The sequence below is a fragment of the Rattus norvegicus genome, chromosome 3 (assembly GCF_021556685.1).
Source record: "Rattus norvegicus strain SHRSP/BbbUtx chromosome 3, alternate assembly SHRSP_T2T, whole genome shotgun sequence".
Classification (NCBI taxonomy): domain Eukaryota; kingdom Metazoa; phylum Chordata; class Mammalia; order Rodentia; family Muridae; genus Rattus; species Rattus norvegicus.
Window position 1 is genome coordinate 112,838,109 of NC_141536.1, and position 26,765 is coordinate 112,864,873.

General features: G+C 40.7%; 1 protein-coding gene across 27 annotated transcripts in view; it reads left to right on the top strand.

Annotated features, from left to right (window-relative positions):
- Positions 1-26,765, top strand: part of Galk2 (galactokinase 2) — a 142,166-nt gene that overhangs the window by 24,758 nt on the left and 90,643 nt on the right. For 24 of the 27 annotated variants that reach the window (XR_015682757.1, XR_015682759.1, XR_015682758.1 and 21 more), the window contains 3 exon segments: positions 6,642-6,765; positions 15,929-16,019; positions 19,783-19,929. Coding sequence is in view for 15 of the 27 variants with exons in the window: in XM_087650939.1 (XP_087507065.1) it covers positions 6,642-6,765; positions 15,929-16,019; positions 19,783-19,929 (362 nt within the window). In the remaining 12 variants the exon portion in view is untranslated. 27 annotated transcript variants of the gene reach the window in all.

The following is a 26,765-nucleotide window of genomic DNA, read 5'->3' on the forward strand; positions in this document are numbered from 1 at the left end:
AAGCATGGATTGATCTGCATTCTTCTACATGTTGCCCTCCAGTTGAACCAGCACCATTTGCTGAAAATGCTATCTTTTTTCCATTGGATGGTTTTGGCTCCTTTGTCAAAAATCAAGTGACCATATGTGTTGTCACCTGAGTTTTTGATCTTAGCCATTCTCACTGGTGTGAGGTGAAATCTCAGGGTTGTTTTGATTTGCATTTCCCTTATGACTAAAGATGTTGAACATTTCTTTAGGTGTTTCTCAGCCATTCGGCATTCCTCAGCTGTGAATTCTTTGTTTAGCTCTGAACCCCATTTTTTAATAGGGTTATTTGTCTCCCTGCGGTCTAACTTCTTGAGTTCTTTGTATATTTTGGATATAAGGCCTCTATCTGTTGTAGGATTGGTAAAGATCTTTTCCCAATCTGTTGGTTGCCGTTTTGTCCTAACCACAGTGTCCTTTGCCTTACAGAAGCTTTGCAGTTTTATGAGATCCCATTTGTCGATTCTTGATCTTAGAGCATAAGCCATTGGTGTTTTGTTCAGGAAATTTTTTCCAGTGCCCATGTGTTCCAGATGCTTTCCTAGTTTTTCTTCTATTAGTTTGAGTGTGTCTGGTTTGATGTGGAGGTCCTTGATCCACTTGGAATTAAGCTTTGTACAGGGTGATAAGCATGGATCGATCTGCATTCTTCTACATGTTGCCCTCCAGTTGAACCAGCACCATTTGCTGAAAATGCTATCTTTTTTCCATTGGATGGTTTTGGCTCCTTTGTCAAAAATCAAGTGACCATAGGTGTGTGGGTTCATTTCTGGGTCTTCAATTCTATTCCATTGGTCTATCTGTCTGACTCTGTACCAATACCATGCAGTTTTTATCACTATTGCTCTGTAATACTGCTTGAGTTCAGGGATAGTGATTCCCCCTGAAGTCCTTTTATTGTTGAGGATAGCTTTAGCTATCCTGGGTTTTTTGTTATTCCAGATGAATTTGCAAATTGTTCTGTCTAACTCTTTGAAGAATTGGTTTGGTATTTTGATGGGGATTGCATTGAATCTGTAGATTGCTTTTGGTAAAATGGCCATTTTTACTATATTAATCCTGCCAATCCATGAGCATGGGAGATCTTTCCATCTTCTGAGGACTTCTTCAATTTCTTTCCTCAGTGTCTTGAAGTTCTTACTGTACAGATCTTTTACTTGCTTGGTTAAAGTCACACCGAGGTACTTTATATTATTTGGGTCTATTATGAAGGGTGTCGTTTCCCTAATTTCTTTCTCGGCTTGTTTCTCTTTTGTATAGAGGAAGGCAACTGATTTATTTGAGTTAATTTTATACCCAGCCACTTTGCTGAAGTTGTTTATCAGCTTTAGTAGTTCTCTGGTGGAACTTTCGGGATCACTTAAATATACTATCATATCATCTACAAAGTGTGATATTTTGACCTCTTCTTTTCCGATCTGTATCCCCTTGATCTCCTTTTATTGTCTGATTGCTCTGGCTAGAACTTCAAGAACTATATTGAATAAGTAGGGAGAGAGTGGGCAGCCTTGTCTAGTCCCTGATTTTAGTGGGATTGCTTCAAGTTTCTCTCCATTTAGTTTAATGTTAGCAACTGGTTTGCTGTATATGGCTTTTACTATGTTTAGGTATGGGCCTTGAATTCCTATTCTTTCCAGGACTTTTATCATGAAGGGGTGTTGAATTTTGTCAAATGCTTTCTCAGCATCTAATGAAATGATCATGTGGTTTTGTTCTTTCAGTTTGTTTATGTAATGGATCACGTTGATGGTTTTCCGTATATTAAACCATCCCTGCATGCTTGGGATGAAGCCTACTTGATCATGGTGGATGATTGTTTTGATGTGCTCTTGAATTCGGTTTGCCAGAATTTTATTGAGTATTTTTGCGTCGATATTCATAAGGGAAATTGTTCTGAAGTTCTCTTTCTTTGTTGGGTCTTTGTGTGGTTTAGGTATAAGAGTAATTGTGGCTTTGTAGAAGGAATTCGGTAGTGCTCCATCTGTTTCAATTTTGTGGAATAGTTTGGATAATATTGGTATGAGGTCTTCTATGAAGGTCTGATAGAATTCTGCACTAAACCCGTCTGGACCTGGGCTCTTTTTGGTTGGGAGACCGATAATGACTGTTAAACAACCTTTATGTGGTTGTTTAACTGGTTTATCTGTTCCTGATTTAACTTCAGTACCTGGTATCTGTCTAGGAAATTGTCCATTTCCTGAAGATTTTCAAGTTTTGTTGAATATAGGTTTTTATAGTAATTTTTTGAATTTTTTGAATTTCCTCTGAATCTGTAGTTATGTCTCCCTTTTCATTTCTGATTTTGTTAATTTGGACGCACTCTCTGTGTCCTCTTGTTAGTCTGGCTAAGGGTTTATCTATCTTGTTGATTTTCTCAAAGAACCAACTTTTGGTTCTGTTGATTCTTTCTATGGTCCTTTTAGTTTCTACTTGGTTGATTTCAGCTCTGAGTTTGATTATTTCCTGCCTTCTACTCCTCCTGGGTGTATTTGCTTCTTTTTGTTCTAGAGCTTTTAGGTGTGCTGTCAAGCTGCTGACATATGCTCTTTCCTGTTTCTTTCTGCAGGCACTCAGCGCTATGAGTTTTCCTCTTAGCACAGCTTTCATTGTGTCCCATAAGTTTGGGTATGTTGTACCTTCATTTTCATTAAATTCTAAAAAGTTTTTAATTTCTCTCTTTATTTCTTCCTTGACCAGGTTATCATTGAGTAGAACATTGTTCAATTTCCACGTATATGTGGGCATTCTTCCCTTATTGTTATTGAAGACCAGTTTTAGGCCGTGGTGGTCCGATAGCACGCATGGGATTATTTCTATCTTTCTGTACCTGTTGAGGCCCGTTTTTTGACCAATTATATGGTCAATTTTGGAGAAAGTACCATGAGGAGCTGAGAAGAAGGTATATCCTTTTGCTTTAGGATAGAATGTTCTATAAATATCCGTTAAGTCCATTTGGCTCATGACTTCTCTTAGTCTGTCGACATCACTGTTTAATTTCTGTTTCCATGATCTGTCCATTGATGAGAGTGGGGTGTTGAAATCTCCCACTATTATTGTGTGAGGTGCAATGTGTGTTTTGAGCTTTAGTAAGGTTTCGTTTACGTATGTAGGCGCCCTTGCATTTGGGGCATAGATATTTAGGATTGAGAGTTCATCTTGGTGGATTTTTCCTTTGATGAATATGAAGTGTCCTTCCTTATCTTTTTTGATGACTTTTAGTTGGAAATTGATTTTATTTGATATTAGAATGGCTACTCCAGCTTGCTTCTTCTGACCATTTGCTTGGAAAGTTGTTTTCCAGCCTTTCACTCTGAGGTAGTGTCTGTCTTTGTCTCTGAGGTGTGTTTCCTGTAGGCAGCAGAATGCAGGGTCCTCGTTGCGTATCCAGTTTGTTAATCTATGTCTTTTTATTGGGGGGTTGAGGCCATTGATATTGAGAGATATTAAGGAATAGTGATTATTGCTTCCCGTTATATTCATATTTGGATGTGAGGTTATGTTTGTGTGCTTTCATTCTCTTTGTTTTGTTGCCAAGACGATTAGTTTCTTGCTTCTTCTAGGGTATAGCTTGCCTCCTTATGTTGGGCTTTACCATTTATTATCCTTTGTAGTGCTGGATTTGTAGAAAGATATTGTGTAAATTTGGTTTTGTCATGGAATATCTTGGTTTCTCCATCAATGTTAATTGAGAGTTTTGCTGGATACAGTAACCTGGGCTGGCATTTGTGTTCTCTTAGGGTCTGTATGACATCTGTCCAGGATCTTCTGGCCTTCATAGTTTCTGGCGAAAAGTCTGGTGTGATTCTGATAGGTCTGCCTTTATATGTTACTTGACCTTTTTCCCTTACTGCTTTTAATATTCTTTCTTTATTTTGTGCGTTTGGTGTTTTGACAATTATGTGACGGGAGGTGTTTCTTTTCTGGTCCAATCTATTTGGAGTTCTGTAGGCTTCTTGTATGCCTATGGGTATCTCTTTTTTTAGGTTAGGGAAGTTTTCTTCTATGATTTTGTTGAAGATATTTACTGGTCCTTTGAGCTGGGAGTCTTCACTCTCTTCTATACCTATTATCCTTAGGTTTGATCTTCTCATTGAGTCCTGGATTTCCTGTATGTTTTGGACCAGTAGCTTTTTCCGCTTTACATTATCTTTGACAGTTGAGTCAATGATTTCTATGGAATCTTCTGCTCCTGAGATTCTCTCTTCCATCTCTTGTATTCTGTTGGTGAAGCTTGTGTCTACAGCTCCTTGTCTCTTCTTTTGGTTTTCTATATCCAGGGTTGTTTCCATGTGTTCTTTCTTGATTGCTTCTATTTCCATTTTTAATTCCTTCAACTGTTTCATTTTGTTTTCCTGGAATTCTTTCAGGGATTTTTGTGTCTCCTCTCTATGGGCTTCTACTTGTTTATTTATGTTTTCCTGGAATTCTTTCAGGGATTTTTGTGTCTCCTCTCTATGGGCTTCTACTTGTTTATTTATGTTTTCCTGGAATTCTTTCAAGGATTTTTGTGTCTCCTCTCTATGGGCTTCTACTTGTTTATTTATGTTTTCCTGGAATTCTTTCAGGCATTTTTGCGATTCCTCTCTGTAGGCTTCTACTTGTTCTCTAAGGGAGTTCTTCACGTCTTTCTTGAAGTCCTCCAGCATCATGATCAAAAATGATTTTGAAACTAGATCTTGCTTTTCTGGTGTGTTTGGATATTCCATGTTTGTTTTGATGGGAGAATTGGGCTCCGATGGTGCCATGTAGTCTTGGTTTCTGTTGCTTGGGTTCCTGCGCTTGCCTCTTGCCATCAGATTATCTCTAGTGTTACTTTGTTCTGCTATTTCTGACAGTGGCTAGACTGTCTTATAAGCCTGTGTGTCAGGAGTGCTGTAGACCTGTTTTCCTCTCTTTCAGTCAGTTATGGGGACAGAGTGTTCTGCTTTCAGGCGTGTAGTTTTTCCTCTCTACAGGTCTTCAGCTGTTCCTGTGGGCCTGTGTCTTGAGTTCACCAGGCAGCTTTCTTGCAGCAGAAAATTTGGTCTTACCTGTGGTCCCGAGGCTCAAGTTCGCTCGTGGGGTGCTGCCCACGGGCTCTCTGCAGCGGCAGCAACCAGGAAGACCTGTGCCGCCGTTTCCGGGAGCTTCAGTGCACCAGGGTTCCAGATGGTCTTTGGCTTTTCCCTCTGGTGTCCGAGATGTGTGTGCAGAGAGCAGTCTCTTCTGGTTTCCCAGGCTTGTCTGCCTCTCTGAAGGTTTAGCTCTCCCTCCCTCCTTTGTGATTTCTTTATTGTTTTTATTTCCATTTTTAATCCTGGATGGTTTTGTCCAATTCCTTCACCAGTTTGGTTGTGCTTCTTGTAATTCTTTTAGAGATTTTTGTTTTTCCTCTTTAAGGACTTCTACTTGTTTACCTTTTTCCTTTATTTCTTTAAGGGAGCTATTTATGTTCTTTTTAAAGTCTTCTATCATCATCATGAGATGTGACTTTAAATCCAAATCTTGCTTTTCCGGTGTGTTGGGATATCCAGTATTTGCTTTGGTGGGAGAACTAGGCTCTGATGATGCCAAGTAGTCTTGGTTTCTGTTGCTTAGGTTCCTGTACTTGCCTCTCACCATTAGGTTGTCTCTGATGTTAGCTTGTCTTGCTGTCTCTAACAGTGACTTGAACCTCCTGTAATCCTGTGTGTCAGCACTCCTGTAGACCTGTCTTCTTACAGCTGGATCTGGGTGCAGAGAGTTATGGGACCAGTTCAGCTCCGGGCACAGGCAGAAACTGGAAGGCTCCTTTCCCAGACTGCTCCTGGGCTTGTGTGTCCCGAGGCCTGCAGGCAGGTCACTTAGAGCAGAGGCGTGTCAGCCACTCCTGATAACTGACTTTCAGCTCTGGGCACAGACAGAAATGCAAACCATTTTCTTTTATTGTATATTAAGTTGTTTCCAGTTTTTCACTGTCGTATCCAGGAGCTTAAATGTCTCCTAGTGGACAGAAGAAAACTTTACAACAGATTAATTCTCATTTTTTTCTTTAAAAAAAAAAGTATGTTGTGTATGGTTGTATATGGTTACACAGCAGACTTCATAGAAACTTTTATTACTAGTAAAATTTCCACCAAGATAAGTCTTATACCGTTATTTAGTATATACTTCCCAAGGAAGAAAACAGAGGAAGCGTATTATTATTATTCCTTTTTTTTTTTTTTTTTGGTTCTTTTCATGCTCAGCTGTGTTCTCGAAGACTTCTCAGACTGAATTTTAGTCTAAGGTTTGTTCAGTTTTAGTTACCTTATCTGTATGAGGAGGTGACTTTTCTAAGAATATTTGGATGTGTACCTTTGATGTTCATTGAGAGAAGCCTGGAGCTGAAGATCCAGATTTAGGTTGTGACAAATAGCTGATAATTGAAGCCCTTGGAATAGACTCGTGGCTTAGGGAAAGTGAATGGAGGATGTTTAACATATTAAGAAGACAATCGATTTGTTATCCTTCATCCCCAGATGAAGTTAGTTAGCCCTGAAGCCCCCTGGAAGCCTTGCTTCTCTCCAGCAACTGTTGTTCACAAAACTTTGTTGGGTTTCTTATCTTTCTTTCCTATGCTAAGATGGGTAAACGCTGCTTTCTCTCTTCTCTAGGTGAGCACATAGATTACTGTGGGTACTCTGTTCTCCCCATGGCTGTGGAGCAGGACATGCTAATAGCTGTGGGACCTGTGAAAACCCAGACTCTCCAACTGGCCAATACAGACCCCTTGTATCCGTGAGTATTTAGGACTGCTGGTGGGTGGCAATATGTGTGTGCACACATGTGTGTATGCATAAGCATGCAGTAGTGTGTTTTGAATGCAGATAAACTCTAGAAAAATACTGCATTCCAGCTAAATCATCTACTTGATTGCTATTTCCTGCCTGATGTTTACCCGTGTCCTGGTCACTGTTTACTGTGTATCGTGTGTTCATCTGAACACGCACTGAAGCAGCGCTTACCAACCAGCAAGATTGCTCAGGGCTGTTAGTGCCTTTTCCTGAGTTTGATCTTCAGAAACCCACATGACAGAAGAGAGCCCAGTCCTGCACGTTGTTCTGTGATCTCTATACTGTGGCATGTGTGCATACATGATATATACATGCCTACATTGTTTCCTACACATAAGCACAGTAAATAAATAACTAAATAAGTGTAAAAAAGGAAGCATCAACTAGAGAGTTACAATATACTAGACACTGTTTCAAGTATTAAATTATACAAACATGAAAATAATTTTGCTCTTGCCCAGACATTACTGATTATCTGTGAGATAACTGTCTCAGTTTAGTCAGCTGTATGCTATCTGTCCATCAACAGTATGGCACTGCCTGACTCTCTTGTTAGAGAGTCTTACCATGGTGCACAATCATGGCTTATGCGCCTGTATCCCTTGGTAGATTTAAGCTCTATGATTTTATGTTGTGTTGTCTGCTTTCTCCAAAGCTTTAGTCTCAGTATAGCACAGTAGGATGTAAAATGGATGTTTCTAGTACATACTCTCTGTCCAGTTTAAGTGTTTAATTTCTATAATGTTAAGAAGTCACTTGTGCATTGGGTGTTCGCGATCATCTTTAAACGTATGGTGGATTACTTTTGTGGATTTTCCAGTGCTGAGCCAACTTTGCTTTTCTGTGGAAGCTTCCTTTGTACAGTCTGCTTCCACATAACAGTTTCAGTAGGTGATGGCTCACATGTAGGGTGATGGCCACACGGGAAGATATGGGGCTGAAAAACTGCTGCTGCTGCTGCTGCTGGTATTTGCATTTGGAGCCAAGAATTACTTACTACAAAAGAGCTAAATGTTTTAACAATTAAACATGTTTATAAAATCTAGAGTCATGTGCAGTCATATCCTTGGCCTCCACATTCATTCACTTGCCTACAACTTTCTGTCTTGCATATCCCCTTTATATTAAGTGTCCTATGTCAGTGTGCTGGTTTCAACTGTGGACACTTTTTGTTTGGATATGTTCAGATACACAAACAATATCATTTTGTTATAGTCAGCTACTGTGTTCAGTATGAAGAGACACCATGAACAAGGCATATTAAAGAAAGTATTCAATTGAGCGCTTGCTTACAGTTTTGCAGGGAGTGTGGGGCCATGAAAACAGGCATGGTCCTGGGGAAGTGGCTGAGAACTTTATATCCTAATCTAAAGGCAGCAGATTGGGAGCCTGGGGTGGAGAGACACTGGACCTGGCATGGGCTTTTGAAACCTCAAAGCCACCCTTAGTGATATACCTTCTCCAAAGCCATATGTACTCCAGCACCTCTTAATCCTTCCAACAGTTCACCAACTGGAGTTGAAATTGGGGGATGGTGGTATTTACATTCAAACCACCACAAGTAGAATAGCATGCTGTGTATGTTTGCAATGGTGAATATTCCAAATATATATGTGTATAGTACGCTATACCACATATGTCTGTATAAGTATGTTATAACTCTATATTATTTATACAATGACAATATTAGCTAATTATAAGTTTCATACACTATATCCTGTTATTAAATTACATGATTCTATTATGTACTTGATTTGCAAATTACAGAAGAAGATATAGTTGTCACATTTTATATAGGTATTCTGTTTCTCTATCTTGGTCAGTCTGAGTAAGCTGACAGCAAACATGGGGATGGCAGATGTCTCTCTGAGATACTGACTTCATTTCCCTTGGGTGTATACACCAAGCAGAAGGATTCCCGGATGATACGCTAGTTCTGTTTTTAATTCTTTGAAGAAACCACACACTGTTTTCCATAATGGTTGTGCCTACTCACATTTCAACCAACAGCTCAGAAGTGTTCACTTTTCTCAAAACTCCACCAACACTTATCGTCTTACACCAGAGGCCATTATTGTAAGATTAATACTTTTCCGAGACATTACCTTTTGTGTGTGTGTGTGTGTGTGTGTGTGTGTGTGTGTGTGTGTGTGTGTTTCTTATGTTACTGCATTGGAATATATGCATTTGGTATTATTTGCAGAGTTTTTGTTTTATTTTACAGCAATAGTCTATTAGTTGAAGTATTTGCAATATTCAAGTGGGACTTGGATGTGGTAGAGATGAGTGCATGGTTTAGAAATAATTCCTTAGCCCAGAAACTTTCTATATTTTTCTGAGTGGGATATTAATGGGAGAGCAACCAGAGGTGTTTGATGTCACTACTATACACAGCCAAGTATGCTTGGACTTTTTTTTTTTTTAATTAACTTGAGTATTTCTTATATACATTTCGAGTGTTATTCCCTTTCCCGGTTTCCGGGCAAACATCCCCCTCCCCCCTCCCCTTTCTTATCTGTGTTCCCCTCCCCATCCTCCCCCCCTTGCCGCCCTCCCCCCAACAATCTAGTTCACTGGGGGTTCAGTCTTAGCAGGACCCAGGGCTTCCCCTTCCACTGGCGCTCTTACTAGGATATTCATTGCTACCTATGAGGTCAGAGTCCAGGGTCAGTCCATGTATAGTCTTTAGGTAGTGGCTTAGTCCCTGGAAACTCTGGTTGCTTGGCATTGTTGTACATATGGGGTCTCGAGCCCCTTCAAGCTCTTCCAGTCCTTTCTCTGATTCCTTCAACGGGGGTCCTATTCTCAGTTCAGTGGTTTGCTGCTGGCATACGCCTCTGTATTTGCTGTATTCTGGCTGTGTCTCTCGGGAGAGATCTACATCCGGCTCCTGTCGGCCTGCACTTCTTTGCTTCATCCATCTTGTTTAATTGGATGACTGTATATGCATGGGCCACATGTGGGGCAGGCTCTGAATGGGTGTTCCTTCTGTGTCTGTTTTAATCTTTGCCTCTCTATTCCCTGCCAAGGGTATTCTTGTTCCCCTTTTAAAGAAGAAGTGAAGCATTCACATTTTGATCATCCGTCTTGAGTTTCATTTGTTCTAGGGATCTAGGGTAATTCAAGCATTTGGGCTAATAGCCACTTATCAATGAGTGCATACCATGTGTGTTTTTCTGTGATTGGGTTACCTCACTCAAGATGATATTTTCCAGTTCCGACCATTTGGCTACGAATTTCATAAAGTCATTGTTTTTGATAGCTGAGTAATATTCCATTGTGTAGATGTACCACATTTTCTGTATCCATTCCTCTGTTGAAGGGCATCTGGGTTCTTTCCAGCTTCTGGCTATTATAAATAAGGCTGCGATGCACATAGTGGAGCACGTGTCTTTTTTATATGTTGGGGCATCTTTTGGGTCTATGCCCAAGAGAGGTATAGCTGGATCCTCAGGCAGTTCAATGTCCAATTTTCTGAGGATCCTCCAGACTGATTTCCAGAATGGTTTTACCAGTGTGCAATCCCACTAACAATGGAGGAGTGTTCCTTTTTCTCCGCATCCTCGCCAGCATCTGCTGTCACCTGAGTTTTGGATCTTAGCCATTCTCACTGGTGTGAGGTGAAATCTCAGGGTTGTTTTGATTTGCATTTCCCTTATGACTAAAGATGTTGAACATTTCTTTAGGGGTTTCTCAGCCATTCGGCATTCCTCAGCTGTGAATTCTTTGTTTAGCTCTGAACCCCATTTTTTAATAGGGTTATTTGTCTCCTTGCGGTCTAACTTCTTGAGTTCTTTGTATATTTTGGATATAAGGCCTCTATCTGTTGTAGGATTGGTAAAGATCTTTTCCCAATCCGTTGGTTGCTGTTTTCTCCTAACCACAGTGTCCTTTGCCTTACAGAAGCTTTGCAGTTTTATGAGATCTCATTTGTTGATTCTTGATCTTAGAGCATAAGCCATTGGTGTTTTGTTCAGGAAATTTTTTCCAGTGCCCATGTGTTCCAGATGCTTCCCTAGTTTTTCTTCTATTAGTTTGAGTGTATGTGGTTTGATGTGGAGGTCCTTGATCCACTTGGACTTAAGCTTTGTACAGGGTGATAAGCATGGATCGATCTGCATTCTTCTACATGTTGCCCTCCAGTTGAACCAGCACCATTTGCTGAAAATGCTATCTTTTTTCCATTGGATGGTTTTGGCTCCTTGTCAAAGATCAAGTGCCCATAGGTGTGTGGGTTCATTTCTGGGTCTTCAATTCTTTTCCATTGGTCTATCTGTCTGACTCTGTACCAATACCATGCAGTTTTTTATCACTATTGCTCTGTAATACTGCTTGAGTTCAGGGATAGTGATTCCCCCTGAAGTCCTTTTATTGTTGAGGATAGTTTTAGCTATCCTGGGTTTTTTGTTATTCCAGATGATTTGCAAATTGTTCTGTCTAACTCTTTGAAGAATTGGATTGGTATTTTGATGGGGATTGCATTGAATCTGTAGATCGCTTTTGGTAAAATGGCCATTTTTACTATATTAATCCTGCCAATCCATGAGCATGGGAGATCTTTCCATCTTCTGAGGACTTCTTCAATTTCTTTCTTCAGAGTCTTGAAGTTCTTATTGTACAGATCTTTTACTTGCTTGGTTAAAGTCACACCGAGGTACTTTATATTATTTGGGTCTATTATGAAGGGTGTCGTTTCCCTAATTTCTTTCTCGGCTTGCTTCTCTTTTGTGTAGAGGAAGGCTACTGATTTATTTGAGTTAATTTTATACCCAGCCACTTTGCTGAAGTTGTTTATCAGCTTTAGTAGTTCTCTGGTGGAATTTTTGGGATCACTTAAATATACTATCATATCATCTGCAAATAGTGATATTTTGACTTCTTCTTTTCCGATCTATCCCCTTGACCTCCTTTTGTTGTCTGATTGCTCTGGCTAGAATTTCAAGAACTATATTGAATAAGTAGGGAGAGAGTGGGCAGCCTTGTCTAGTCCCTGATTTTAGTGGGATTGCTTCAAGTTTCTCTCCATTTAGTTTAATGTTAGCAACTGGTTTGCTGTATATGGCTTTTACTATGTTTAGGTATGGGCCTTGAATTCCTATTCTTTCCAGGACTTTTATCATGAAGGGGTGTTGAATTTTGTCAAATGCTTTCTCAGCATCTAATGAAATGATCATGTGGTTTTGTTCTTTCAGTTTGTTTATGTAATGGATCACGTTGATGGTTTTCCGTATATTAAACCATCCCTGCATGCCTGGGATGAAGCCTACTTGATCATGGTGGATGATTGTTTTGATGTGCTCTTGAATTCGGTTTGCCAGAATTTTATTGAGTATTTTTGCGTCGATATTCATAAGGGAAATTGTTCTGAAGTTCTCTTTCTTTGTTGGGTCTTTGTGTGGTTTAGGTATAAGAGTAATTGTGGCTTCATAGAAGGAATTAGGTATTGCTCCATCTGTTTCAATTTTGTGGAATAGTTTGGACAGTATTGGTATGAGGTCTTCTATGAAGGTCTGATAGAATTCTGCACTAAACCCGTCTGGAGCTGGGCTCTTTTTGGTTGGGAGACCTTTAATGACTGCTTCTATTTCCTTAGGAGTTATGGGGTTGTTTAACTGGTTTATCTGTTCCTGATTTAACTTCGGTACCTGGTATCTGTCTAGGAAATTGTCCATTTCCTGAAGATTTTCAAGTTTTGTTGAATATAGGGTTTTATAGTAAGATCTGATGATTTTTTGAATTTCCTCTGAATCTGTAGTTATGTCTCCCTTTTCATTTCTGATTTTGTTAATTTGGACACACTCTCTGTGTCCTCTCGTTAGTCTGGCTAAGGGTTTATCTATCTTGTTGATTTTCTCAAAGAACCAACTTTTGGTTCTGTTGATTCTTTCTATGGTCCTTTTTGTTTCTACTTGGTTGATTTCAGCTCTGAGTTTGATTATTTCCTGCCTTCTACTCCTGGGTGTATTTGCTTCTTTTTGTTCTAGAGCTTTTAGGTGTGCTGTCAAGCTGCTGACACATGCTCTTTCCTGTTTCTTTCTGCAGGCATTCAGCGCTATGAGTTTTCCTCTTAGCACAGCTTTCATTGTGTCCCATAAGTTTGGGTATGTTGTACCTTCATTTTTATTAAATTCTAAGAAGTCTTCAATTTCTTTCTTTATTTCTTCCTTGACCAGGTTATCATTGAGTAGAGCATTGTTCAATTTCTACGTATATGTGGGTATTCTTCCCTTATTGTTATTGAAGACCAGTTTTAGGCCGTGGTGGTCTGATTGTGCTTGGACTTTAACTGGTGCAGTTAGGAGATAGATGAACGCAGTCCTAGGAGGAAAGAGTAAAGCTATAAGTACATATTAAAATCAGAGAAGGGCCAGGGAAATGGCTTAGTGAAGAAAAGGATGTGCTAACAAATTTGACAATCTGAGGTCAGTTTCTGGGACCAACATAATAGATGATGAGAATGGACTCCCACCAGCTTTTGACTTCACACATGCTATGATATGTGGACACTCACATGCATAGACAGACACATACATACACACAGAAAGAGAGAGAGAGAGAGAGAGAGAGAGAGAGAGAGAGAGAGGAAAATAAATAAAGTTAAAAGGTTAGTTCTCAAATTATTAAGTAAATAATTCACCTTAGGGCCTTGGAAGAACAAGAACAAAAATCAAAAATCAGTAGATTGAAAGAAATAATTATAATCAAGGAAGAAATTAATGAAATGGAAATTTTTAAATGAATTAATGAAACAGAGTCAATTCTGTGAAACGATGAACAAGATCAATACACTCTTAGCAAAACTAGCAGGAAGAAAGTGAACCAAGGCCCAGATTAGTGCATGAGAGATGGGAGAGACAAGGTAGTAGATACCTGTGAAAGTCAGGGAATCGTTGTGACGTATTTTAGACCTCTTTTATTTTATGATGTGAGAAAAATTTGAAAGAAATGAATGAATTTCTAGATGCATATAATCTACCCAAATCTGGATGAGATCAACAGCTTACAGAGATTAATAAACAGTGAGATTCAAGCAACAGCTAAAAGCAAAACAACAGAAAAGCATCAACTGAACAAAACCATTTTCAATGAAAACGCCCAGGTTTTAATAAGGCCTGTTGCTGAAGATACTACATACTCTGTGACAAGACAAGAAACAGCACTGGTTCTGACCTGAAAACTTCCTCCCTGCTGGCTAACTTTCTCAGTAGTAGAAGATGCTGTATAGGATGCGAGGGGAAAACAATCTCAGAGTCTCCCCCGGCTGTGAGCCCTGCGAACTACTGGTGTGGGAAGATAAGCCTGTGGTGGAGTGTTGGCAAACATGGTGTAGGGTAGCTGCAGTGGTTCCCTCAGATTATCTGTGGTCAACACAGAAACTTACAGCTGACTGAAGTGCAGAGAATAGTGCCAGAGGACAGTTACAAATGGGACATTTACATCCCACTTCCCTACCCAAGGAGGATGGCAGAAGAGAGGGCAGGGAGATCTGAAGAGCCAGATGCTGGGAGGACTGGAATGAAATGGTGTCTTCCAGATGTGACAGGACAGTAGCTGTGCTTGCCTGCAAAAGGTAAAGCTAGTCAACATTCTAGTCAACATTCTAGCCCCTCCCCTAACTGATGGTTTCTGGGAGAAGGAGAGTCAATTTTCTTTAAGGATGTGGCCTCTGGTAGGCTGACTGTGCTCCGTGAATGGCCCCTATACCAATGAATATATGGGAAACAGAAACTGGACTTGGTGGGTTATTAAAAAAAGGAAACAAAATTAGGTGGGACTGGGGAGATGAGGGTAGATCCAGGAGACATTATGGAGATGAATATGATCCAAATACAATATATGAAATTCTCGAGCAATTAGAAATATTACAAACAGTTTAGGCCTACAAGTTTTCACCACCCAACTCTACCAAACCTTTAAAGAAGATCCAACATGGATGCATTCTATTCCAGAAAGTAGAAATTGAAGGAGGAGGGAGTGTTAGGGAAGGCATGTGTAGTACAGAGATAGGAGGAGAGATAGGAATTCCTCAGAGAGGCAGACCAACCTGCTGAACTGATAACTTTCTAACATAAAGTTCCTATTTTCTTCTAACAATTAATTGACTGCTGGTGATACTGAGGTAATGCTTAGACACTATGTAAATATCTTGTCTTCCTCAAGTTCTTGCTTTAGATGTTTGCTGATGAAACCATTAGCATGGAATTCGCATGCAGTATTTTAAAATTTTCATTATTTCTTTGATATTGGTTAATTGGCATACTTTTAAATAATTTCTTCCCCCACTGTGTACATGTGTATATGTGTGTATGTGTGTGTGTATGTGTACATGTGCATACATGTGCATGCATATGTGTGTGTGTGTGTGTGTGTGTGTATGATGTGCATGCATGGCATGCATTCTATAGCACATTTATGGAAGTCATAGGACAGCTTTGTGGAGCCAATTCTGTCTTTCTTCATGTGGGTTCTAGGGATCAGGTTGTTAGAATTACATGGCACAGAGCTTACCCACTGAATCATCCCACTGAGCTTGGCATCTTATTATGAAAAATAATTTCCCCTTTTCTTCATTTAGCTGCTTATTCACTTGTAACTTTATATCAGTGTAAACTTACAATGAGTCATGATTTTTTAAAATACATTTTGTTTATTATTTATTTTTCTTAAATCATACAGATGGCCTAATTGGATGGAGATCAGAGACTGTGGAGAGAAGAGAACTTTGAGTACTTCCCTTTCAACCTTGGATCTGCAGTCAGAGGATGAAAGCATCCCTCTGGTTTATACTAGCTAATAAGCACTAAGGAGAGAGAGAAATGAATGTAGATTATGCTCACCTATGCTGTTTCCTACCTGTTTCTGGAAATAAGAAAGGGCAGCTAGAGGTAGATTAGCTATTAAGGCCACTACAACTTCCTCTCAGTTTTTAGCTCTGGAGGTGTTCATTGTTGGAGACTCTGAGATGCACACATTTAAGTAAATAGAAAAGGAGACTTGGTATCATTGTCCTGTCACAAGAGGGCAGCAGTCAGCCACTGATTGGTTTTTCCCTCTCAAGGCATAGAGACTTAAATTAATGTCTGGTTTGTTTTTTTTTTTTTTTCCAGAGACTTCAGTACTACAGCTAATAACATCTGTATCGACAAGACCCAACCTCTATGGCACAACTACTTCCTATGTGGATTTAAGGGAATTCAGGTAAGTCAATGTGGCTGCCATTGAGATTATAGTCATGTTATTCCAGATGAGCTCTACCATGCTTTTGGTCTCCTTTTCGTACTGATGCTCTTCTTGTATTTTGCTGACTTCTGTTTCAGAGGGTGGGGGAGATGTGACTGTCTCTGTTTACAGGTTGTGTTTACAGGGGCCGTCATGGTCCTTCATTTGACTGGCTGTGCCTCATTAAATACACCTTGAAGAGCGCTTGTCCTAGTGTTTCCATTCTGTTTTTGGGATATACATGAGTGTCCTGGAATGGGACTTCATGTTGAGCAGCCATGGGTTTGAATATGGGATGATCCAGCTTTGTTAATTTGAGTTAAAGCTTGGCTTTATCTATAAAGCGATGTCACTGCTATTCAATGAAGACTGTTTGCAGGACGTCACTTTGCTGGAATCCTTGGGCATTTAGGAATGGCAACCAGCACTGCTACTGCTTGTCCAACTGAGAGTGAAAGGATTGTAGTGAAAGGTATTACTGCGAGTAGTTTCCCTGAAACATTGACTTAGTCTTAATGTCTAGACTTCAGTGTTGTGTGTAAGAATAGGACAGGGAACTCTTTCCACTTTCACAATTAAGAAAGTAGGAAGCACAGACAGAAAGCCAATACATGCTGTTTTCAGAACCACTCTTGTGTTCCTTTTCCTGTTCTTTTTCTGTTAATTAAAAAACCAACCTACTTATTTTTATTTTATGCCTATGGGTGCTTTGCCTGCATGTATGTCTGTGCATCACATGCATGCCTGGTGCCATCAGAGGCTGAAAAGGGGCATCAGGTGCCCTGGGACTGGAGTTACAGACCGCTGTTAGTCACCACGTGTTGCTGGGAATTGAACCCAGGTCATCCTCTGTAAGAGCAACAGATGCTCTTAACCCCTGAGCCATCTTTCCAGTTCCTTAACATTTATTTTTAAATTAACACTCATTCAATAATTATTTTAATTGTATTGAGTCTTATAACACATCATAGATTAAGGATATTAAGAAATAAATTTTCTTTGTCTTCATGATTCAAAATGAAACTAGTAAACATATTTTTCTGTTTTGTTTTTTGTTTTTTGTTTTTTTGGATGCTTTACTCCTTTCTTTCTTTCTTTCTTTCTTTCTTTCTTTCTTTCTTTCTTTCTTTATTTTCATCTTTATTAACTTGAGTATTTCTTATTTACATTTTGATTGTTATTCCCTTTCCTGGTTTCCGGGCCAACATCCCCTAACCCCTCCTCCTCCCTTTCTCTATGGGTGTTCCCCTCCCCATCCTCCCCCCATTACCGCCCTCCCCCCAACAATCACGTTCACTGGGGGTTCAGTCTTGGCAAGACCAAGGGCTTCCCCTTCCACTGGTGCTCTTACTAGGCTGTTCATTGCTACCTATGCGGTTGGAGCCCAGGGTCAGTCTATGTATAGTCTTTGGGTAGTGGCTTAGTCCTGGAAGCTCTGGTTAGTTGCCACTGTTGTTCATATGGGGTCTCGAGCCCCTTTAAGCTCTTTCAGTCCTTTCTCTAATTCCTTCAATGGGGGTCCCGTTCTCAGTTCAGTGGTTTAATGATGGCATTCACCTATGTATTTGCTGTTTTGTTTTTTTGAGAGCTTATGATCCAAGTGGCCTGAAGGTCCTATCTGAAATTGTCACGAGCAGCTTAGGACTCAGTGACATGGTCTTATAGAAGCCTGTCAGGGTAACTTGGGATGTGTAGTCCTGGGCTGCTGTCATGGAGGTCTGGCCTAGGAGTATAGTATTCATTTCTCAAGAATGTGGGTTTTTTTTCCAGACACATGGTAATAACTTCTGGGAAAAAGTTATTGGCCTGTTTTAAATCTTCAAATCATTGGGATTGTCATTCACATTAGTGAGAATTAGAGTATTTGGAAGCATTGGTCAGGCAAATGCAATTTGACCTTCCTTGCAACAACATGCCTTTTTGTACCATTTGGTAAAGTGACATATCTCTCTCTGCCTCTCTCTCTCTCTCTCTCTCTCTCTCTCTCTCTCTCTCTCTCTCTCTCTCTCTCTCTCTCATATTGTTTTGGATCCTTTTAGGGGCTTAAAGCCTTCCTCGTTCATTTGATAACTAGTGTACAAAATCACAGGTTTGTACAATGACCTTTTGGCAGAAAAATAATCTCAGTGCTAGCCAGTCCAGAAACCTTCAAATTCAAATACTAGAAAGTTCCAAGGGAGAGTCTGTTTATGTGAGACTGAACATGTAATCCTTTTGGGATAAAGCTACTGCAGTGTTTGGCACAGCACATTTGTGTTTGCAGTCTGCTGTTACTGTTGAACTTAAACATCGCGTGCTAGGTTTGTAAGTATGATTCATGTCCAAGACAGTCTGTGGATCAGTTTATGGTTAAATATATAGCATTCCTCAGGGACTGCTGCTTCTGAGTGGGCTGCCCGATGTTCTGTACAGAGGGGTGTTGGCAACAGCACGTCTCCCGTGTACAATTTGTTTGCATTTCTGGAGGAGGATTCTCAGACGACTTGGACTCAGGCGATACATCCAACGGGACCTTTTCTTTTGTGGAACTTGACTTTTGCCAAGGAAGAAAAAGGACAAAAAATTAAGGACAAAAGCAGTTTTTATTTGCAGTGTTTTGTTGTTCCTTTGGCTAGTCTAACTTGCTTATTGAAATTTCTCCCTAGAAGAATATGTATGATGAAATGTGTAATTAGGTAATATAATAGTTTCTCAAACTTTGGTCTTGAATTATTTGAGAAATTTCTAAAGAAGATGATTCTTTTCCTTCAGGAGGAGAGAGGGCTGGGTTTATTTTTAATCCTAAATAATGAAGATTATAATATGATATCACCTCCCAAACCAGGTCTTACATGTCAGTCCAAGTACATTAGAGATTTCTACCTTTACCCCAGAGTCTAATTTGATTGGTCTTTCCTGTTTATAGAAAAATTCCCCTGCCTTCTTTGGGGACTTCAATATCATTTATACCTAAATTCTAATTTGTCTGTCTTTAAAGCTACTAGATGGTTTAATTACATTAATAACTCCAGTAAAAACTCTGAATTTCCTTATATACCCAGCAGGCATTTAAACATGGCAACATTGCTGGCCCCAGTTTTCACAGCAGTGGAGAAGTCAACTGAGACTCAAGAGTCTTGGGTCTCACTCCCAGCAGCCTTTGCATGGGGACAATCTCAGAGTCTTGGGGTCTTCAAGCATTCTTTGTGTAATCTTGGGAAACTTTCTTAACCTCTTAGTGCTTAGGTTTTTTTCTTGATAAAAAATGGAGTTGGTAGCGTTGGAGCTCCTTTTCTTCAGAGGACCTCCTGAGGCAAGACACCCGGAAACAGCTGCTACCACCTTAGACTTTATATGAGATGCTGGAGGGCTAAAGCTCAGCCTGCTCCCCCATCACTAGGGATTTCCTGCTTCTCTGGGCAACTTGAATTGTAATTGCTTTATGGTTTTCCTATACTTGTTCAAATCGGTTGATATTCAAAGAAAAATCATTTGAGGCAATTTAGTAAGTGAATCAGTAGCTTTTTGTTGAACAAAATAAAATGTCCTCTCCAGTGGATTCATCCCCAGATGAGAGGGCAGGAGCCATTAAATCAGATGGCAGGTGTAGCTTCCACTGTACTGATTTACCCCATTTGCTACAAAAGCTTTGTGTCTGTCCTCTGTGGACAGATAGAAGTTTCTAGTGCTTCTTGAGTCCAATATTGAAATGACTGTTGGCATGTGTTTCTTTTGTTTTGTTTTGTTTTTTTTACATTCTCAGGAACACTTTGGTCTTACTCAGCTGCCTGGAATGAATTGCCTGGTGGATGGAAATATACCCCCGAGTTCAGGCCTCTCCAGCTCCAGTGCTCTGGTTTGCTGCGCTGGGTTAGTGACTCTCACAGTGCTGGGAATGAGACTATCCAAGGTAAGTACCATGATGTTAACCTCCTAATACCTCCATGACAGCATCTGCATTGCAAAGTAAGACCACCTTCCTCAACACCAAAAAACTGTCTTAACTGGAAAGGAGAAGCCAACGTCTGTGGGCAAGTGCCGTAATCTATGTTCTGCCAGTGGTCGCTCACTACAGTGTTGCTGATAGTCTTTGGCCAGCCAGTCAACAGGGCTGTATGACTGTAGTGAGGTACTCTTGGATTATATATGAAGCTTGAATAGAGGGCATTATTTAAAAGAGGTGTCCTTATTGACAAGGTACATTCAGAGCAAGACATTTTAGGTTTCATTTAGCAAGACATTTTTGTTTTGTTTTGTTTTTGTGGTTTTTTTTTCCACATAAAACCTTAAGTATTGACAGGCAATGGGCAGAAAGTATAGAGAAACCAAAGTATAGAGAAAGGAACCAAATACGTATCTGTTAATACCCAGTATCAGTAGATTAGTCGCTGAAATATTCCATCTAAGGAAGAAGTGCTTACCTTAAGGAAACAGAAATCCTAAAAGGTCAGAAAACCTTTACAAGTTTGCATAAATGTCTGGTTTTGCAGCTCGGAGCAGGCGAGGTTAGGTTTAATTAGTACTTGAGCATTCTGCTTCAAGGGAGATGTTTTTGCAGGTTCTTTTAAACCAGTGCTTCTCAACCTCCTAATGCTGCGGCCCTCTAATACACTTTCATGTTGTGGTGATCCCCATCCATAAAATTACGTTCATTGCTACTTCATAACTGCAATTCTGCTATATTATGAATCATAATGCAAGTATCTGATAGGCAGGACATCTGATATGTGACCGCAAAGGGATCTGGACCCACAGACTGAGAACCACTCTTTTAAACCCATCCATGTAAACTGGTGTTCACAGGTGGCTTGGGAATAGACAGAGCAGGAGGCAGACAGAAAGGTAGAAAGCTAGTCATGTTCTCAGTTCGTAAAAAGTATGCTTGCATTTTCATAAGTGAGATTTTACACACGGGAAAGGGAGGCATAAAAGAGAAAACTGTCCTTGCTTTAAACAGGCTTTTCCATGAGAAATTTAGCTTGCTCACTGCAATAGAACTTGTTTTTTTGTTTTGTTTTGTTTTTGAGAAGAGAAAGAAAAGATTCATATGTGAACTATGCCTTCTCTGGCACAACCTTTAATCTTTAATAGTTACTTTAATAAGCATTTACTAAAATACCCAAAGTAAACAGTTTGAGGGAGAAAAGATTCATTCTACCTCAGTTTCAGTGGTTTCAGTTCAGGGTTGGCTGGCTACATTGTTGTAGATCTCTGTGTGGCAGAATGTGGGACACAAGGCTTATGCAGGATGAAGCAAAGACAAGGGAAGGGATAAGAATGCAAGGAGTTAGATATTGATCTTAAAGGTCCATCCGGGACAGAATTAGTAGGATGTGGCCATTGATTGGGTGTGAGGCTAGAGGCCAACAAAGAATCAAGAATTCTTTTCAAGTTTCTGACTGTCTGTGATGCCTTGGAGTAGGCATCTAAATGGCTCTGCGGCCTGAGGTGAGGCCAAGTGCCAAGTGTTGAGTGTGAGGAACCTAGGCATACAGAGCCTAGGAGTACAGAACCTAGGGGTACAGAACCTAGGAGTACAGAACCTAGGGGTACACAGCCTAGGGGTACAGAACCTAGGGGTACAGAACCTAGGGGTACAGAACCTAGGGGTACACAGCCTAGGGGTACAGAACCTAGGGGTACAGAGCCTAGGGGTACAGAGCCTAGGAGTACACAGCCTAGGAGTACAGAACCTAGGGGTACAGAACCTAGCGGTATAGAACCTAGGGGTACAGAACCTAGCCATATAGAACCAGGCAAACAGAACTACTCAGTCTTTACTTGTGTGACAATTCTTCTAACTGCCAGGTTCCTTTGATGATCATCAATAATATAATTAACTCTAGTTTTTAGATAGCGTCTCTTTATCTGTCCCAAACTAACCCCAAACTCACAATCCTCCTGCTGCTGTATAGGCCAAAACCACAGTGTTCATCTTTTATTGACTTTTGAAGTTTCTGGAGTGGGAAAGACAGGCACAGTAGTTAAAGCAGAGGTAGAGATAACCAGGAGACAGCACCTCGGAGCAAGAGTGAGGGAGGCATGTGCACTATTGCTGTCTACTGACAAGAAAGGAGATAGTCCGTGAGGTAGGGAAACCAGAAAGGAGGAATGGCAAAGACCAGGAAGACAGTTTGTCATGATGCCAGTGGCAGGGTCAGCTGCTGCCAGGAGGTAAGGCCTTTGTAGTTTCCATGCCGTGGACCAGGGACAGGCTGCAAGTTCTATGGGTGGTAGGAACGTTCATTGCTATAAAAGTCTGTCAGTGCACACAGAAAAGGGTGGACTGAAGTCAAAGATTTCACTTTTATTTAGTTAAATTAATTAATTAATATTTTGAAAGACTAGTCAAGTGCAGTGGAGAGAATGGGAGAAAGTGTTTCATTTTTATTTTTATTTTTTATTTTTTATTTTTTTTTGTTCTTTTTTTTTTTTTCAGAGCTGGGGACTGAACCCAGGGCCTTGCGCTTGCTAGGCAAGCGCTCTACTACTGAGCTAAATCCCCAACCCCTTTATTTTTATTTTTTAAGGGGAGGATTGGTGAAGCTTATTTTTCTTTTTCTGACCCTTGATATAACTGTCTAAGGGAAAAGCCAAAAAAGATAAAAAGAAACACTTGAGCTTTTAGAATTAAATCTGGCTGTCTCGATTGCCCCATTTGAGAAGTAGTAGGTGTCTATGTTTATTTCTACCAGCTGAGTCCAGTGTTTTTATCCTGGAGGGAAGGGCCTGTGCCCGCTTTCTGACCCTCTAAGTGGTCCTGACCACACTTGCACTCATATTTTCTAGAGGAGCATATTGTAAAGAGAGCTTTGGTGGCTGTTGTTTCGTTATCTCACTGAAATGAGACAGGATCTTGACTGAAAGGAAATGGTATAATTTTCTCAGAGTCTTTAAGTGCCAGCTGTATATGTGCCTCTTAACAACAGCAGAGCACAAGAATTCAGTGGATTTTAGAGATGAAATAGTTCAAAATCTTCTGTTGTATTTTCGTTAGTGCCCCAGTGAGAAATACACAGTACACAGAATAGGACTGAGCTCAATAAAGGGAGAACTTATAGAGTTACTGGGGACGGTTTAAGAAGGGCTTCTTGGTGAAGCTAGAGGCCACATGGTTCTAGGATGTGGAAATAATTCATCAGTAAGCTAAAGCTTTCTGGAGGGAAGCTAGTGCAACACAATGCTCACTGAAGCTAGACTCCAGAGAGTGGATGTTATGAATGGCAGTGGTAGGTGCTAACAAAGCCGGGCGCAGCAAACTACTCAGGGGAAGGGAAGCGTTGGTTTTTCGGATTTCCAGTCTTTCGCCATCCTGCAGTCAATCTTCTCTGAAGCAGGGAAATTAAGAAGCATAAACACATATCTTTGATAAACCCGAAACCACAAAACACAAAGATGGAAAGTGGACAGAGAGCGGCTCATGACTTAGCAGAAGGAAGAAAGGTCAAAGCTAAGTGCCAGGAGAGCAGACATAGACAGAAGCAAGCTGACTCATCCTAGTCTCAAGGATAGAAAGAAAGCAGGGTGGAATGACAGGGTGGTGCAGTGCGCTGCAGTACGGTGTGGTGTGTGGTGTGTGGTGTGTGGTGTGTGGTGTGTGGTGTGTGGTGTGTGGTGTGTGGTGTGTGGTGTGTGGTGTGTGGTGTGTGGTGTGTGGTGTGTGGTGTGGTGTGCGGTTCCTATTTGAAACTAGTTAGAAACTCAAAGCTCTGTTTTACCTGGGGCCATCCCAGCCTATGTGCACCGACCAGTCCCTGGAAAGACACTGGGTACTTTCTGAATTGAACCCCCAAGATAGGCAAGGCTGAAAATGGATTTGGTAACTGGGAAATAACATGCTATTTTGCTTCTGAACAGTGAAGTTTCTAGTTCCTGATGCTCAGGTTGGCTCCGGCACACTGGCAGCCTTGTCATCTCATGCCTTACCAGGAGTACCAGAATGTCCTCGGAGGGAACGTGGTGGGCCCATGATGTGCAGTGTGACCCTGTCACGGTGATTTCCAAAGCTTTGTGTTTTATTGACTCACTCTGAACTATGGTAAGGCATCTGAGGACAATCAGATTTTGGAAGAAAACATCTCAAAGCAGACAGAACAAAAAAGAGAATACAGGGACTAATTGGGCCGACAGTGCTGATAAGAAGGGAGACATTGTGTCCTCAGGCTGATGAGACTACGCTAAACTAAGTGCCTGGTTAAAGACCAGACACCAAGAGCTTTCATATATGGGAAATATAATCGCTAACATAGAAAATTCAATAAGATGATTGGAAAATTATCTGGTAGCATAGGAAAAAAAACCCAGCTAATTAATGAGTGAAAAAAAAGGGAAGTGTGTGAATTGGTTCCAGAAAATTCCATCTATTTAGAAGTAGCAGTGAAAGCAGCCACGAGAAGGAATGCTGTTCCCCGGCCCCTGTGGTCTGGTTGCCCCCAGGGATGAGAGAATCTTCACAGCACACAAAGTAGTGCTATGTGACCTTTCTCCTTAATTTAAAACGATTGCCTGAATAAAGATGCCAACAGCCTATAGCTGGGCAGAGAGAGATAGGCTCCTAAATGTATAAAATGTAGTGTTTAAAAAGGGCTCCTGGTATTTGCATAATAAACAAGGAAGGCCAGGCCAAAGCTGCTACTGGGAAGTTTAAACTCGGGAACTAAGAGTGAAGGCTGAGGAGCTGGGGGTTAGAAAGCCAAGACATTATAGGCAAAGAGTGAGGAAGGGAAATGATCCTCAAAATGGGCATCAGACACAGCAGTGCTTTTAAAATGTCAGTGAATTTTAAACTGCCTGTTTAAATGAAATAATCAGTTGTGAGGATAGAATAGCACACTTTAAACCTGTGCACCTGACAGCTGGAGGGATATAACCTCCCCAAACTTGGGAGCAAACCAAGAAAAGACAACATGGGAACTAGGAAATGAAAACCCAGGAAGGAGTGAAGAGAACTGCAGAGAACTCACATCATCCAGTAGGTCAGACATTGTCCAGCAGGTCAGAAACATCACAGAGCAAACTAAAAGTGGGATGGGGAGAAATAGGACTTGCACGTCTTAGCCATTAAAATAAGAAACCTAACTTAGGCACAAGCAAAAATGGATTGTGAGATTTTTCTAGAGCCTTAGTAGGGCTCTAGAAAAGCCCTTCCAAGATGCTTCCATGAATAATGAAGATATTAGGCAGTTATTAAATACAAGAAAAACAAAAAGACTAGACATGCAAAAGTTTTTTGAAGTATTTGATCTATACATAAGCAGTAATCTTGATAATTGATATAAGGAATAAAGTTTTTGATCAAAATTTTCGGCATAGCTTCATTGAGAAAGGTGGGAAGGATAAGAGAAAAGGTAGCTTAAAGAGAGGCCAAGTCCTTATTCTCAGCACTAGGAAAACAACAGAGTTATAGATGAAGTGGCTGGGCATGGTGATGTACATCTTTAATCCCAGAGCTAGGGAGGCAGAGAAAGGCAGATTTCTGTGTTTGAGGTTAGCCTAACGTTCGTAGTTCCAGGCCAGCCAGGAACTCTACATAGTGCTACATAGTGAGACCCTATTAAAAAAATAAGTTTAGGTCGAAAGGATCCAATCTTTGAAGCATGAGTGGAGTAGAAAGTGCTTACCCCTAGGAACCCTGCTGAGGAGAAGGGTGAAACTTGGAGGCTAAGTTTTTTGTTCTAAGCCTCTGTGCTCCCTTTGTTCCTTTAGATTATGTATGTATCACCCTTGGTGAAAGTAAAGACTGGGAAGGAGAAATGAGGAGCAGAAGAGGAAGAGAGGTGATGGAGGGCCTGAACAATCAGGACCAGAGAGCCTGGGAGAAGAGGCACAATGGCACCTAACTGAAAACCTTCCTTTGAAGGTTGTAGTCCACTGACACGGGTGTTGAAACTTGCACTTGGCATCAAGAATCCTGACTGTGAGTGGAAACACACACTGTTTTTGTAGGAACAACAGTGGGTTTATGAGGTTGTGAGTGGTGAAACACACACTGTTTTTGTAGGAACAACAGTGGGTTTATGAGGTTGTGAGTGGTGAAACACACACTGTTTTTGTAGGAACAACGGTGGGTTTATGAGGTTGTGAGTGGAAATACACACTGTTTTTGTAGGAACAACGGTGGGTTTATGAGGTTGTGAGTGGAAACACACACTGTTTTTGTAGGAACAACAGTGGGTTTATGAGGTTGTGAGTGGAAACACACACTGTTTTTGTAGGAACAACAGTGGGTTTATGAGGTTGTGAGTGGTGAAACACACACTGTTTTTGTAGGAACAACGGTGGGTTTATGAGGTTGTGAGTGGAACACACACTGTTTTTGTAGGAACAACGGTGGGTTTATGAGGTTGTGAGTGGAAACACACACTGTTTTTGTAGGAACAACAGTGGGTTTATGAGGTTGTGAGTGGAACACACACTGTTTCTGTAGGAACAACAGTGGGTTTATGAGGTTGTGAGTGGAGAAACACACACTGTTTCTGTAGGAACAACAGTGGGTTTATGAGGTTGTGAGTGGAACACACACTGTTTTTGTAGGAACAACAGTGGGTTTATGAGGTTGTGAGTGGAACACACACTGTTTCTGTAGGAACAACGGTGGGTTTATGAGGTTGTGAGTGGAAACACACACTGTTTCTGTAGGAACAACGGTGGGTTTATGAGGTTGTGAGTGGAAACACACACTGTTTTTGTAGGAACAACAGTGGGTTTATGAGGTTGTGAGTGGAACACACACTGTTTTTGTAGGAA